Below are 15,878 nucleotides of genomic sequence, written 5' to 3' on the forward strand. Positions count from 1 at the left end.
GACAGAGCACAGAGAGAGCTGGGGGTGCAAGGCCGGAGAGGAGTCGGTAGAAGACAGAAAGACCACCTACCTGCCTGCGGTGAGTGAGTGAAAGGCCCTCAGAGATAGCTTCATCGCGGGAGATTCCAATAATTCTGAAAGCTTTGGTTTCAACAGCGTGAAGCCGAGCTAGGTGTGAGGCAGGAGCACCGGCCCATAGGGGAGAACAGTATTCCATTGAGCTGCGGATGAAAGCCTTGTATGTGGTGAGGAGCTCAGGTGTGCCGAGGAAGGACTTCACACGACGGAGGATGCCCAGTCGGCGACTGGCTTTGGAGGCCAGCTTGGAAATGTGGTTTTCCCAAGAAAGATCATGGCAGATAGTGAGACCCAAAATCTTGAGCGACAGAACTTCTTGGAGAGGATTGTTGAGAAAGTAGATGGGAGGGTTGTCGAGTCGATCTTTTCGGAGAGACATAGTAAGAGTGTGAGATTTGTCAGGATTGAAAGACATGTTCCACTTGTTTGACCAGTCTGTGATTTTGTCCAGGTCTTCAGAGAGTGAGGAGGCAGCAGACTGCCGATCTGAGGGAAGAGGAATGGAGCGGCAGAGAGTGGAGTCATCAGCAAAGAGATAGAGAGGATTTTCGAGAGAGTCAGAGAGATCATTGATGAAGACCAGAAAAAGCACGGGGCCCAGAACACTGCCTTGGGGAACTCCAGCCTGAACAGGAAGAGGAGATGAGAGAAACCCATTCAGGGCCACACGTTGACGACGACTAGAGAGGAAGTCCGCCAGCCATGCGTGGAGATTTCCATGGATACCAAAGGAGGAGAGTTTGGTGAGCAGAGCGGGGTGCCAGACCGTGTCGAAGGCACGTGATATGTCGAGGGAGACAGCTCTAATTTCCTGTTTGGCATTGAGGACCTCCATCCATTGTTGAGACAGCAGAAGCAGCATGTCCAGAGTAGAGTGACCTGGTCTGAAACCAAATTGATGATCAGAGATCAAGCCATTGGAGAAGAGGAAAGATTTCATATCCGAAGCAATGATGGATTCCATGACTTTGCTGATAATTGGGAGAAGGCTGATTGGTCTGTAGTTGCTAGGATCTGTTTTTGCACCTTTTTTGTGCAAAGCGGTGATGTTGGCTGATTTCCAAGCAGATGGCAGTTGACCTTGAGCAAAAGAGAGGGTGAAGAGAACAGAGAGAGGGTGAGATAGAGCAGCAGAGCAGGATTTTAGGACCCGTGGGCTGATGCCGTCGGGTCCAGTTGCAGAATCAGAGTCGAGGGTTGACAGAAACTTTTCCACCTTGTCAGGAGGAAAGGACACGGAGTCCAGGAGCAGCAGGGTACGACTGGGTATGGTGGGTACAGAGAGGGATGGGTTTGGGACACAAGATTTAGAGGCAATTTAGATCACAAACGACGGACCGCTCGACGATTTTCGAGCATAGGGCCTTGTTTGCTTGCAATCTGCCGGGACAAAAGGAAATTTATATTTGGAATTTTCCAGAAATGTGGATTGGGAAACGGGGGGAATATGCAGTGACTAAAACACGCTCTAAATGTTTTCCTTATATCCAAGTTGCCAGGCACAGAGATCCGACCATACATGTAAACATGCGATACTTAAAATATTCACCGAACACTCACCACTGCACACCACCTGTAAATGATCAATGTTTACGCCTTCCTACCGCTGTACAATGTTCCGAAACGCTTTTCGAATCATACCGCCTTAAAACCGAGAAACACCCGTGAGCGATTGTCCCCATGCGAGCTCACGTGATGGTCCATTGTGTTTGGTCAGGTGATCCTTTGTCAGTGGTAGCGAAGCCCCATGGGCTGATTCTTGTTTATGGACATGTTTTTATATTTTTCCTCGAGTCTTGGCTTTGAGTTGCCCCAGTTTGCAAAATTTCACCTCAAAAATACTAAACATTTGTACAAATTTGTGAGTCAGTGGGTGGTTAGAAAGAGCTTTATATATTTATTACATATTACACGGAAGCCTCTCCTCAGTGAAAGACACATGAAAGCCGCTTGGAGTTTGCAAAAAAGCACCTAAAGGACTCTCAGACTGTGAGAAACAAGATTATGTGGACTGATGAAACCGAGATTGAACTGTTTGGCTTCCGTCTGGCCACTCTACCATGAAGCCCAGATCGGTGGAGTGTTGCTTGTCCTTCTGGAAGTTTCTCCACACAGGATCTCTGGAGCTCAGCCAGAGTGACCATCGGGTTCTTGGTCAACTCTCTTACCAAGGCCCTTCTCCACCGATTGCTCAGTTTGGCCGGGCGGACAGCTCTAGGAAGAGTCCTGGTTGTTCCAAACTTCTTCCATTTTAGAATTATGGAGGCCACTGTGCTCTTGGGAACCTTCAATGCAGCAGAGATTTATTTGTAGGCTTCCCCAGATCTGTGCCTCGACACAATCCTGTCTCTGAGCTCTGCAGGCAGTTCCTTCGACCTCATGGCTTGGTTTTTGCTCTGATATGCATTGTCAGCTGTGAGACCTTATATAGACAGGTGTGTGCCTTTCCAAATCATGTCCAATCAATTGAATTTACAACAGGTAGACTCCAATCAAGGTGTAGAAACATCTCAAAGATGATCAAGAGAAATGGGAGGCACCTGAGCTAAATTTCAAGTGTCATAGCAAAGGGTATGAATACTTATGTCAATGTGATATTTCAGTTTTTTCTTTTTAATAAATTTGCAAAACTTTCTAAACTCCTGTTTTCTCTTTGTCATTATGGGGTATTGAGTGTCGATTGATGAGGGAAAAAATGAATTTAAACGATTTCAGCATAAGGCTGCAACATAACAAAATGTGAAAAAAGTGAAGGGGTCTGAATACTTTCTGAATGCACTGTATATATATATATATATATCTACTAAGATGTCCGAGAGATATGCACACTCACATCGAAGCTATCTAGCCTGGGTTTGAATCTCTGCCCAGCTATGAGCTGCCATCCCGGTGTTTCCCGGGCCAGGTGATTCATCATGTGTGTGACGTCCCTCCGATGGACGTTAAACTGGGCGTCCTTTCTGCCGGCATTAGTTGGTGGATATGAATGATCCTGTCTGTCGGCTCCGTAATCCAGCAGGTGAGCTATTGCCAGCACCATGAACAAATTAGAAATTCCTGCCCTGATTTCCCAAGTCGGAGTGGTGACCCGAGCCATATTGTGCACTTAAGAACTCCAAGATCTGAAGGCACCACCCATCTTAACCGTTAAACCGTTGTCACAACCAAGCTTATATGTGCAGGGGGGAGGGTAGACGAATTAAATTTGAGGTCTAAGGATGTCTACTGGTGGTTGCCTACTCCCCTCCCCACCACCCAAAGTAGGTATTCGCTCTCTTCTGCGAAACTACACAGGACAATTTTGATGAAACTTCATGTGATTCTCCGATGTTTGTTCAGGGAATTAGAACTGATCTTCAGTCATGTAGTCTGCTGCTTTATTCTACCAGGTGAGCGCCCAGGGGTATTACCCATATCTTTTAACAGTTGATATACCTGGATTTAGTTCACTCACTATCTCCGCCACCGATGATGGACGGATGGTATGTTTTCACTCCTGTCTGTGAGCAGGGTATGTCAAAAAGTTATGGACGGATTCGGACCAAATTGATGGGACTGGTTGGTATATGACAAGGATGAAACGGTTCGATTTTGGTGAAGATCCGGATACGAGAATTTTTAAAGTGATTCTTCACCATTGAGAAAAGGGGCCAAAAATGATCGACCACAGAGCACGATATTTCAAAGCTTTGTGGACGAATTGTGACAAAACGAGGGGGATGAGTCGGTTCGGCGACGAGAACAAGCCGATTCGGTTCAGGTTCGGATCCAGATCCGACCTATCGGTGGATACAAAACGTAAACTGTTCAGCCTGGCGGAGGTAAGTGCTCTCCCGAGTGTAGTTCTGGTTACCCTGCGCTCGCGAAGCGAAAGGTGCGGTTAAGCATTCGGGTACGTACGTACGTGTCTGCATTTCAAAAATTCATATTCTCGGCAACTGTTGGTCCGATTGACATGAAATTTTCACCATAGGAGGGACTCCTCCTGTAGAATATTTTAGTCAATATTATGACGTCACAGGTCACGTGGTATGGGCGCCATGTTGGGAAAAAACTTTGTATCTCAAAAACCGCTGCACAGAAATAATTGAGACAGGTCTCATTGCAAATAACTGTCCATGCGGAATAGCATATGTGAATGATGACGTCATAGGTCCCGCCGTTATGACGTCGTAATTCGACAAGTAAAAAACTTTATCTGATCAGGATGAAATTTTTTGAGCATCTTCTCGATATAAATTCATGCAGAAATAAAATTATAATGACGTCGTAGGTCACGTGGTTCGGACGCCATATTGGTTTGAGTGAGAAGCCTGAAAAACCACTAAAATCCAATTTTCTCCTAAACAACTGAACAGATCGAGGCCAAACTTTGCCGGCAAAATCGCATACCCATGTCGAACAAAAAAGTCAGTGAGCATGACGTCATGCGTCACATGGTTTCGGACTTATGGCGTTTTTAAGCATAAACTTTTAAAACTGACCTCTCTCTCATTTTTGATCCTATCGAGGAGAAACTTCACACATGTGTTCAGCATATCAGTCTACTAAAATTACCTTTTGGAATTTTCGATAGGTCACGTGGTTTGGCAGATATAGGTGATTAAACGAAAATATTTTTTTAAATTATGACTCTTGAACCGCTTCATTGATCGAAGTGGAACTTTATATTATATTAGAGGTAATGAAGTTTAACATGTGTGCAAAATTTCAAGATGATTGGATGTACGGTCTGGAAGCTACAAGTTGTTATTGCGTGAAGAAGAAGAGTCGTCTAGTGTGGACACTGGGCATGGAATTAATTATCACACTGCATATGATGAGCAGGCAAAGTACGGAGCGACCTCACGGGGTCATTTTGACCTCAAATAAAATTCTGATTTCAGATTTATCAATCGCTGAGGTATATTAACACACGACCAAAACAGATTTGGTGAAATTCTGACGATTTTTGACGAAAATATAACATTTGTGTCTGCATTTCAGTAAAGTAAAGTGTGTGCCGTGTCAGCATTTTAAAAATTGAAACGTGCCTCATTGTAAATAACTCAATATGGGGAATAGGTGTTGCTAACGATGACGTCATTGGTGCCAATATTATGTCGTCATAATTCGACAGGGACAACGCTTCGTCTGATCAGTTTGAAATTTATTGAGCATGATCCATGCAACAATTATTTAGAGAATATAAATTTATGATGTCATCGCTCACGTGGTCTGGCAGCCATATTGGATCAAAAAAAAAGAAACGTTCAAAAATAGAAGAGTTGGCTTACACCAAGTTGACTGTGCAGGGTAAGTATTCTATGAATGCAATCTAGTTTAAAATGTGCTTGGTAGACGTTTTACAGTGTAGAAATGAGCCGAGGTATTACAGAATATTTGATTTGTAGAAACATCTTAAAAATTGATACACAAGTCTGTAAGTTGTGTGGCTGTGGCCTGTATGACGCATTTAGAGCTACACCTGTGGCCCACTATGGTAAATAGTGCAACCCAGTGATTCTCGACCTAACGAAGAGGCAGGGAACTATCTCTCCTGCTAGTAGCTGGCTGCTTGAAACACCACCAGCAGGTGCAGAGATTGAAGGAAGTTCAGGATGGGGCTCCACCGTGGCAGCCTTTGGTTGGTTGCAGGCACTTCTCCCACTCGGGTTTGCCAAATCTCAGGCACTTCTTCCACTCACGTCTCCCAAATCTCAGGCACTTCTTCCACTCGGGTTTGCCAAATCTCAGGCACTTCTTCCACTCGGGTCGGCCAAATCTCAGGCACTTCTACCACTTGGGTCGGCCAAATCTCAGGCACTTCTTCCACTCGGGTTTGCCAAATCTCAGGCACTTCTTCCACTCGCGTCTGCCAAATCTCAGGCACTTCTTCCACTCGGGTCGGCCAAAGGTCAGGCACTTCTACCACTCGGGTCGGCCAAATCTCAGGCACTTCTACCACTCGGGTTTGCCAAATCTCAGGCACTTCTTCTACTCGCGTCTGCCAAATCTCAGGCACTTCTTCTACTCGGGTCGGCCAAATCTCAGGCACTTCTACCACTCGGGTCGGCCAAATCTCAGGCACTTCTACCACTCGGGTTTGCCAAATCTCAGGCACTTCTACCACTCGGGTTTGCCAAATCTCAGGCACTTCTTCTACTCGCGTCTGCCAAATCTCAGGCACTTCTTCTACTCGGGTCGGCCAAATCTCAGGCACTTCTACCACTCGGGTCGGCCAAATCTCAGGCACTTCTTCTACTCGCGTCTGCCAAATCTCAGGCACTTCTTCTACTCGGGTCGACCAAATCTCAGGCACTTCTACTCGCGTCTGCCAAATCTCAGGCACTTCTTCTACCCTGGTACACCAAATCTCACCCCCCAGAATCAGAATTTTGTAAAAAATTTGAAGTGATTCTTCACCATTGATAGGTTCAAAACTGATATATAGCACGATATTTCAAAAAGTTTTGGACGATTTATGACAAAACAGGTGGATTAACGAAAAGAACATGCAATTTGATTTTGGTTCAGGTCTGAATCCAGATCCAGCCTATCAGTGGAATACAAAATGCTAACTGCTCAGCCTGGCGGAGGTATGCGCTCTCCGGAGTGTCCTTGTTACATAGAAGATAAGGACATTGGGAGACGAAGTATATATCGACGTAGTATGTGGGATTTGAACCTGGAGATCCCAGCATCACGAGTCGTGTGTTTAAGGGGCATTTGCACATCACATGTCAACCATCACCATGTATTGATCTTTATACGGCTTTATACATCACCACGTATTGATATCATATCGTTATTGCCGCCATTAAAACTTGTATTCTTGATTTGCAGTGCACACACCATGCATTATTGAATTAATATTTTAGTGTTCCGCAGTTGTCCCGAGGCAGCTTCTCCGCAAAGTCTTGTGTCTTGTTGAATAATTAAACGAAGTTTTTGGTCTCATTGTGCCGCTTTATGTCCGACGCACAAAGCCGAAGGTCACTAGTGAGCCTTTGTCCGTACATGTGAAAAACGGTTGTGGCTTATTCTATCCTCTGGAAGTGCCTTGTGCGTGTTTATAATAATAATAATTATAATTCTGTGCATGTTTATCTATCTATAATTCCAGTAATCTCTGTGTGTATGTTTGTATGTTTGTATGTTTGTATGTTTGTATGTATGTATGTATGTATGTTTGTCTGTGACCGCTGTTTCTCGACAACTACCGGTCCGATATACTTGAAACTTGCCAGGTATATTGCTGGGGACCCGAGGATGTGCCTTTTCAAGGTTTCATATTAATCGGACAAGTAGTTACCGAGCTATGTCCAAAAAACGATTCAACCAATCAGAGAGCAGCGAGCTATCACGTGTGCCGAACGTGGCGAACAGACTCTGCCTCGGACGGCACATTTGAGAGCGTATTCATTTATTTCACGTTGGAAAACTATGTTGCCGTTAAACTATGTTTTAAAACTAATTAAAACTAATTTGCGATTCATCGTAACTGCGATTTGCGACCTTCCGGACAGTGAAGACTTCACTTCCGGCAGCCAATCACAGAACGCTTTGTTGCGTAGGCGTGGCCGATGTGAGAGCGAGCCGAGCCCAGCGCGTGCGCCATTACGGTTCGTAATTCGATTTCTTCCGGAGAAAATAATAATTTCTCGATTTCTTATGCGCATTATTTCTCCCAATTCAGTCAGAGCGAAGGGCGGAAGCGAAGAGCATTGTTTTTTTTGTTTACGGGCGTACGGGCGTACGGGCGGGGTAGAGCGTACGGGTAGTGTTTTTTTTTTTTTTTGGCAAGGAACGGGCACCCACGTACGGGCATGCCCTAGTAATAATAATAGTTATAATTCTGTGCATCTATCTATAATTCCAGTAATCTCTGTGTGTATGTTTGTATGTTTGTATGTTTGTATGTTTGTATGTATGTATGTATGTATGTTTGTCTGTGACCGCTGTTTCTCGACAACTACCGGTCCGATATACTTGAAACTTGCCAGGTATATTGCTGGGGACCCGAGGATGTGCCTTTTCAAGGTTTCATATTAATCGGACAAGTAGTTACCGAGCTATGTCCAAAAAACGATTCAACCAATCAGAGAGCAGCGAGCTATCACGTGTGCCGAACGTGGCGAACAGACTCTGCCTCGGACGGCACATTTGAGAGCGTATTCATTTATTTCACGTTGGAAAACTATGTTGCCGTTAAACTATGTTTTAAAACTAATTAAAACTAATTTGCGATTCATCGTAACTGCGATTTGCGACCTTCCGGACAGTGAAGACTTCACTTCCGGCAGCCAATCACAGAACGCTTTGTTGCGTAGGCGTGGCCGATGTGAGAGCGAGCCGAGCCCAGCGCGTGCGCCATTACGGTTCGTAATTCGATTTCTTCCGGAGAAAATAATAATTTCTCGATTTCTTATGCGCATTATTTCTCCCAATTCAGTCAGAGCGAAGGGCGGAAGCGAAGAGCATTGTTTTTTTTGTTTACGGGCGTACGGGCGGGGTAGAGCGTACGGGTAGCGTTTTTTTTTTTTTTTGGCAAGGAACGGGCACCCACGTACGGGCATGCCCTAGTCTATCTATAATTCCACTAATCTCTGTGTGTGTGTGTGTCTGTGTGTCTGTGTGTTTGTTTGTCTGTGACCGCTGTTTCTCGACAACCACGGGTCCGATATACTTGAAACTTGCCAGGTATATTGCTGGGGACCTGAGGATGTGCCTTTTCAAGGTTTCATATTAATCGGAGAAGTAGTTACCGAGCTATGTCCAAAAAACGATTCAACCAATCAGAGAGCAGCGAGCTATCACGTGTGCCGAACGTGGCGAACAGACTCTGCCTCGGACGGCACATTTGAGAGCGTATTCATTTATTTCACGTTGGCAAACTATGTTGGCGCTATGTTGGCGTTAAACTATGTTTTAAAACTAATTAAAACTAATTTGCGATTCATCGTAACTGCGATATGCGACCTTCCGGACAGTCAAATGAGGATGTCACTTCCGGACTTACGGATAGTCATAGTGACGACGTACTGATGCTGAACGTGGCGAGCAGACGCTGCCTCGGACGGCACATTTGAGAGCGTATTCATTTATTTGACGTTGCAATCTGTGTTGATTGTTGTAAGGTACGATCGATTGTAGTACACGTTTATAATAACTCTGCCGATACAGGCCCGATTAACTGCAGCGCCATCCGAGCTGCGGCGTCGGGACGATACATTCATTGTACGGTCACATCACGCACTTACGGGCACGCCCATGGGCCCATGGGCACGCCCATGCATGCATGGGCGAAGACATTTTTTTTTTTTTTTTTGGCAAGGAACGGGCACCCACGTACGGGCACGTCCTAGTGTTTATAATAATAATAATTATAATTCTGTGTATGTTCATCTATCTATAATTCCAGTAATCTCTGTCTGTCTGTCTGTACGTCTGTACGTTTGTTTGTTTGTCTGTGACCGCTGTTTCTCGACAACTACCGGTCCGATATACTTGAAACTTGCCAGGTATATTGCTGGGGACCCGAGGATGTGCCTTTTCAAGGTTTCATATTAATCGGACAATTACTTACCGAGCTATGTCCAAAAAACGATTCAACCAATCAGAGAGCAGCGAACGATCGCGTGTGCCGAACGTGGCGGACACACTCTGCCTCGGATGGCACATTTGACAACGTATTCATTTATTTCACGTTGGAAAACTATGTTGCCGTTAAACTATGTTTTAATAAAGTTTTAAAACTAATAAAAACGAATTTGCGATTCATTCGCTTTCCTGCGCGTTTGTGTACGCGATGGCGATTTCTTTACCAAACTCCGGAAGCCGTTCGCTTTGGACCGAACCATTTCATGTAAATAGAGGGGGGGGATTGTCACCACTCGCAAGCCGTTCGCTTTGGACCAAACCATTTCATGTAAATAGAGGGGGGGGATATAATTTTAGATATATATATATAGTACGGGCATGCCCTAGTAATATTAATAATTATAATTCTGTGCATGTTTATAATAATAATAATTATAATTCTGTGCATGTTTATAATAATTATAATTATAATTTTGTGCATGTTTATAATAATAATAATTATAATTCTGTGCAAGTTTATAATAATAATAATTATTATAATTCTGTGTATCTAATAATAATAATTATAATTCTTTGCATGTTTTTTTTTTGTATACTGAATCGAGACATTTATTTCACAAACAAATCAACCAGACAAACAAAATATATAAAAAGAGGGAGCGGAAGACAAGATGGGGAGAGAAGGGGAAGCACACAAACATAACATTTGAGAGCAGGGAGATGTGTGGGAGGGAGAGGGCTTGGGGGGAGGAGGCGTGGGAAGGGGGGGGGGGGGGATGGGAGAAGTATAAAACACAAGGACACCAAGGACTTCCAGGACAGAAGTTGATATTTCAAAAAAGTGGAGTTGGGGTGAAATTAGCGGGGGTAGAAAAGATCAAGGTTTTGGATGGGGGAAGATAAGAGATGGTGGTGAACAGCTGTTTTAAAGACCTGGAGGGTGGAGTGGGATTGAAGAGAGTGAGGGAGTTTGGTCCAGAGGCGGGAGAAAAGAGGAATGAAGGAGTGAAGGTGAGCAGAGAGTCTTGATTTTGGCAGTTTACCCATAAGAGGGTTGCAGGCAGATCTTGTGCGACCTGTAGGAATATTTGGGGGACAGAGCCCAGAGAGAGCTGGGGGGGGGCAAGGCCAGAGAGGAGTAGGTAGAAGATGGAAAGACCACCCACCTGCCTGCGGTGAGTGAGTGAAAGGCCCTTGGAGTTAGCTTCATCGCGGGAGATTCCAATGATTCTGAACGCTTTGGTTTCAACAGCGTGAAGACGAGCTAGGTGTGAGGCAGGAGCACCAGCCCAGAGGGGAGAGCAGCATTCCATTGAGCTGCGAAAGAAAGCCTTGTATGTGGTGAGGAGCTCAAGTGTGCCAAGGAAGGACTTCGCACGACGGAGGATGCCCAGTCGGCGACTGGCTTTGGAGGCCAGATTTGAAATGTGGTTTTCCCAGGAAAGATCATGGCAGATAGTGAGACCCAAAAGCTTGAGTGACAGAACTTCTTGGAGAGGATTATTCAGAAAGTGGATGGGAGGGTTGTCCAGTCGGTCTTTTCAGAGAGACATCGTAAGAGTGTGAGATTTGTCAGGATTGAAAGACATGTTCCACTTGTTTGCCCAGTCTGTGATTTTGTCCAGGTCTGCAGAGAGTGAGGAGGCTGCAGACTGCCGATCTGAGGGATGAGGAATGGAGCGACAGAGAGTAGAGTCATCAGCAAAGAGATAGAGAGGATTTTCAAGAGAGTCAGAGAGATCATTGATGAAGACCAGAAAAAGCCCAGGGCCCAGAACACTGCCTTGGGGAACTCCAGTCTGAACAGGAAGAGGAGATGAGAGAAACCCATTCAGGGCCACACGTTGACTACGACTAGAGAGGAAGTCCGCCAGCCATGCGTGGAGATTTCCATGGATACCAAAGGAGGAGAGTTTGGTGAGCAGAGCGGGGTGCCAGACCGTATCGAAGGCACGTGATATGTCAAGGGAGACAGCTCTAATTTCCTGTTTGGCATTGAGGACCTCCATCCATTGTTAAGAAAGCAGAAGCAGCATGTCCAGAGTAGAGTGACCAGGTCTGAAACCAAATTGATGATCAGAGATCAAGCCATTGGAGAAGAGGAAAGATTTCATATCTGAAGCAATGATGGATTCCATGACTTTGCTGATAATTGGGAGAAGGCTGATTGGTCTGTAGTTGCTAGGATCTGTTTTTGCACCTTTTTGTGCAAAGCGGTGATGTTGGCTGATTTCCAAGCAGATGGCAGATGACCTTGAGCAAAAGAGAGGGTGAAGAGAACAGAGAGAGGGAGTGAAAGAGCAGAAGAACAGGATTTTAGGACCTGTGGGCTAATGCCGTCTGGTCCAGTTGCAGAATCAGAGTCGTGGTTTGACAGAAACTTCTCCACCTTGTAAGGAGGAAAGGACACAGAGTCCAGGAGCAGCTGGGTACGACTGGGTACGGTGGGTACAGAGAGGGATGGGTTTGGGACACAAGATTTAGAGGCAAACACAGAGTTGAGGCATTCAGCTTTTTCACGTGCGGAGTCAGCCGTGTAGCCGTTTGAGGTGAGGGAGGGGATGGAGGGGGAACAAACACCAGAAACAGATTTGACCAGACGCCACCAGGATTTGGAAGAGGGAGACAGATAAGAGAGTTCGGTCTTGAGAACGGAGAGATATTGTTTCCTGGCTCTCCTGAGGGTGGACACACACTTGTTTCGGGCTTTGTGAAAGGAAATGAGATTTTCTTCTGTTGGATTTGCTTTCCAGGAGACGAAAGCAAGTTGTTTCTGGGCAACAGCCTCACCACAAGATTCCGTGTACCATGGACGGGAGGAAGGGTATGACAACTGAAGACGAGATGGGATAAATCTGTGCATGAGAGAGAGCAGTTTACTTTGGAAGAATTCCTAGGATGAGTTGATGTCAGAGGCGTTAGAGATGGGAGACCAGTCCAGATGATTGATGGCTGCTTGAAGACCGAATGTTTATGTTTGCACAATGTTTATAATAATGTTTATAATACCGAATGTTTATAATAATAATAATTATAATTGTGCATGTTTATAATAATAATAATAATAATAATTCTGTGCATGTTTATAATAACAATAATTATAATTCTGTGCATGTTTATAATAATAATTATTATAATTCTGTGCATGTTTATAATAATAATAATTCTAATTCTGTGCATGTTTATAATAATAATAATTATAATTCTGTGCATGTTTATAATAATGAATGAATGAATGAATAATAATAATAATTATAATTCTGTGTATGTTTATCTATCTATAATTCCAGCAATCTCTGTGTGTCTGTCTGTGTGTCTGTGTGTCTGTGTGTTTGTCTGTGACCGCTGTTTCTCGACAACCACGGGTCCGATATACTTGAAACTTGCCAGGTATATTGCTGGGGACCCGAGGATGTGCCTTTTCAAGGTTTGTAATTAATCGGACAAGTACCTACCGAGCTATGTCCAAAAAACGCTTCAACCAATCAGAGAGCAGCGAGCTATCACGTGTGCCGAACCGTTAATGCAATGCAAGCGTTAATGCGTTAATGCAAGGCTTTTCTTTTTTTCCCTCTTCTCTTTCTACTTTTCCTTGCGATTAAATTGCAAACAGCCAAAATACGTTGGCGCTAATTGAATAATTGGCCATTAACACTAAAATAATCGTAACTGCGATATGCCAACTTCCGGACAGTGCAGCCTTCCATGTTGTTGTTGTTTGCAGCAGCTGTTTGCAGCAAGGCAAGGCTTTTCTTTTTTTCCCTCTTCTCTTTCTACTTTGCCTTGCGATTAAATTGCAAACAGCCAAAATACGTTGGCGCTAATTGAATAATTGGGCATTATGTTTTACAACTAATAAAAACGAATTTGCGATTCATTCGCTTTCCTGCGCGTTTGTGTACGCGATGGCGATTTCTTTACCAAACTCCGGAAGCCGTTCGCTTTGGACCGAACCATTGCATGTAAATAGAGGGGGGGGATTGTCACCACTCGCAAGCCGTTCGCTTTGGACCAAACCATTTCATGTAAATAGGGGGGGGGATATAATTTTAGATATATATATCGTACGGGCATGCCCTAGTAATAATAATAATTATAATTCTTTGCATGTTTATAATAATAATAATTATAATTCTGTGCATGTTTATAATAATAATTATAATTCTGTGTATGTTTATAATAATAATAATTATAATTCTGTGCATGTTTATAATAATAATAATCATTATAATTCTGTGCATGGTTATGAAAATCTAGAGGCCCGTCTGTTTATTACATGCGCACCAGTGATGGGCCTCAACGTCAGCTCTAATACCAAGTGCTCTCATCTGGTTATGAAATTTAAATGAAATGTATAAATTCTTATATTGTTTTTCAGGAGTTTAATAATTTAAACCATTTTTAGGTTCTTTTTTAAAGCTTTTTCATTTTATTTAACCACCTTCAATTTGAATGCATGAATAAACAAAGAATTACACTTACCAACCAATCATTAGGGAGCAAATTAGTTTGACATCACAGTGGATGAGAGAGACCAGTTGCAGCCGGCAGGTAACAGAACACGTCGTTGTACACAAAGGTAACTTTGATGCCTTACGTAACTCAGACGTCGTTATTCACCGGTTTTGTGTAAAGTATTTCCTTGATGTCACATAAAATGATGTAACACATTTAATTGCAGACGGCATCGCGCTGACATGGCGGAGGACGGCACTCTACCTGGATTTGCTTACACAGATCCTGGACATGCCCAAGCGGTGCTTGCAGGCCTGGCCGCCCTGCGTGGCGATTCACGGCTTTGCGACGTGGTGCTCGGTGCAGGTGGCCGTGAGTTCCCCTGTCACAAGGCCGTACTCGCCGCGTCGAGCCACTACTTCCGGGCAATGTTTGCTGGGTCGATGCGAGAGAGCCGTCAGGCGCGCGTTGACATCAGAGATGTAAGTATTATATTATCATCCATTCATTGCAAAGGTGAAGTGAAGCAGTAAACTCTTCGTAATTGTGCTCCCCTTTATGCCCATTATGCTCCCCTTTAACCAAGCGAGTCTTCAGGGCGGTTCCCCCTGTCCGTAGAGGCTCCGGAAACATTAATATGGGATGTGGACTCATTCGGAGCACATGTGTGTCGAAACGTATTTTCATATTAAAGCTGTCATGTTGCAGCAGGTTCTTCCTAAGCTCGTATGATAATAGTAGAACCTTCCTATTAGTTGCCCTTTTCCATAAAGCAACAGCTGTTGTTCCTCATCCCCTTGTCCAAAGCCTGAGACTTATAGGATTGCAGCTTTGTGACCGCCACACCCAATATTTTTTTTACAAATAGCAGCAGCTTCACCATAATTATTATTCCAGTAAGCGTGTTAAGTGGAGGAAAACATAATTAGCCGTGAGTTTTTGTTTTTTTTATTCCCGCAAATTATGATCCTGCCATGTCACATCGATTTCAAGTATTCGGTGTACCAGAAAGTAAGTTTACATCTTTTGAATTTTACATATTTTATATATTAAAAATACATATATTAAAAATATATCAACTAAACAACAACAACAACATGCATTTTAAGGCCATTTTCCCTGCTAGAGTGGGGGTTAGCCTTGCGGTCCCCATGACAATCTTCTCCATTTTGCCCTATTTTCTGCATCTCCCCTTGTTAACCCCCTTGCCCGCATTTCTTCTTCCACCATCTTTAGCCAAGTCTTTCTCGGTCTTCCCCGTCCGCTACTTCCTTCTACATTCATTTCGATCATTCTTCTCAACCAGTCACTTTCATCCTTCCTCAACACATGACCAAACCATCTCAACCTGTTCCTCTTCACAGCATCAATCACAGGCTCTATCCCCCCCCCCCCCCCCCCCAAAATATCAACTATATTTAAAAAAAAATATTATAAAAATTTGAATTCTAGTTTTATCGTTGAACTGTACTCTCAAATGCAACTGCATGCCAAGTTCCACCAGTCCTGTTGTTGACTGTGTTCGATCGAGTTTCTGATATATAACCCTGCTGCCAATGCCTTGAATGGGCAGATCGGGGCATCCGCTCTGGCACAGCTGCTGGACTACGCGTACACCGGCGCCGTGTTTGTGCCGGGCGATGGTGCCGTTACCCTGCTCCAGGCCGCCGATCTCTTGCAATTTCCTGCCGTCAAGGAAGCTTGTTGTCGCTGCCTTGCCAGACAACTGGACATCTCCAACTGCTTGGACATGCAGGTATGAG

The 15,878-nt window shown here is 44.2% G+C and overlaps 1 protein-coding gene across 7 annotated transcripts in view; it reads left to right on the top strand.

The window, feature by feature from the left end:
• The window catches only part of KLHL21 (kelch like family member 21), a 35,283-nt gene that overhangs the window by 3,307 nt on the left and 16,098 nt on the right, over positions 1 to 15,878 (top strand). For 5 of the 7 annotated variants that reach the window (XM_078775598.1, XM_078775595.1, XM_078775596.1 and 2 more), the window contains exons 2-3: positions 14,342 to 14,597; positions 15,689 to 15,871. In XM_078775598.1, the coding sequence (XP_078631724.1) occupies positions 14,358 to 14,597; positions 15,689 to 15,871 (423 nt within the window). In that variant the 5' untranslated portion in view covers positions 14,342 to 14,357. Of the gene's footprint in view, positions 1 to 14,203; positions 14,240 to 14,341; positions 14,598 to 15,688; positions 15,872 to 15,878 lie in introns of those variants that run through there. The other 2 variants (XM_068112130.2, XM_078775599.1) reach the window with 2 other exon arrangements.

This window comes from Myxine glutinosa, chromosome 4, assembly GCF_964187855.1.
Source record: "Myxine glutinosa chromosome 4, kmMyxGlut1.1, whole genome shotgun sequence".
NCBI classification, from domain to species: domain Eukaryota; kingdom Metazoa; phylum Chordata; class Myxini; order Myxiniformes; family Myxinidae; genus Myxine; species Myxine glutinosa.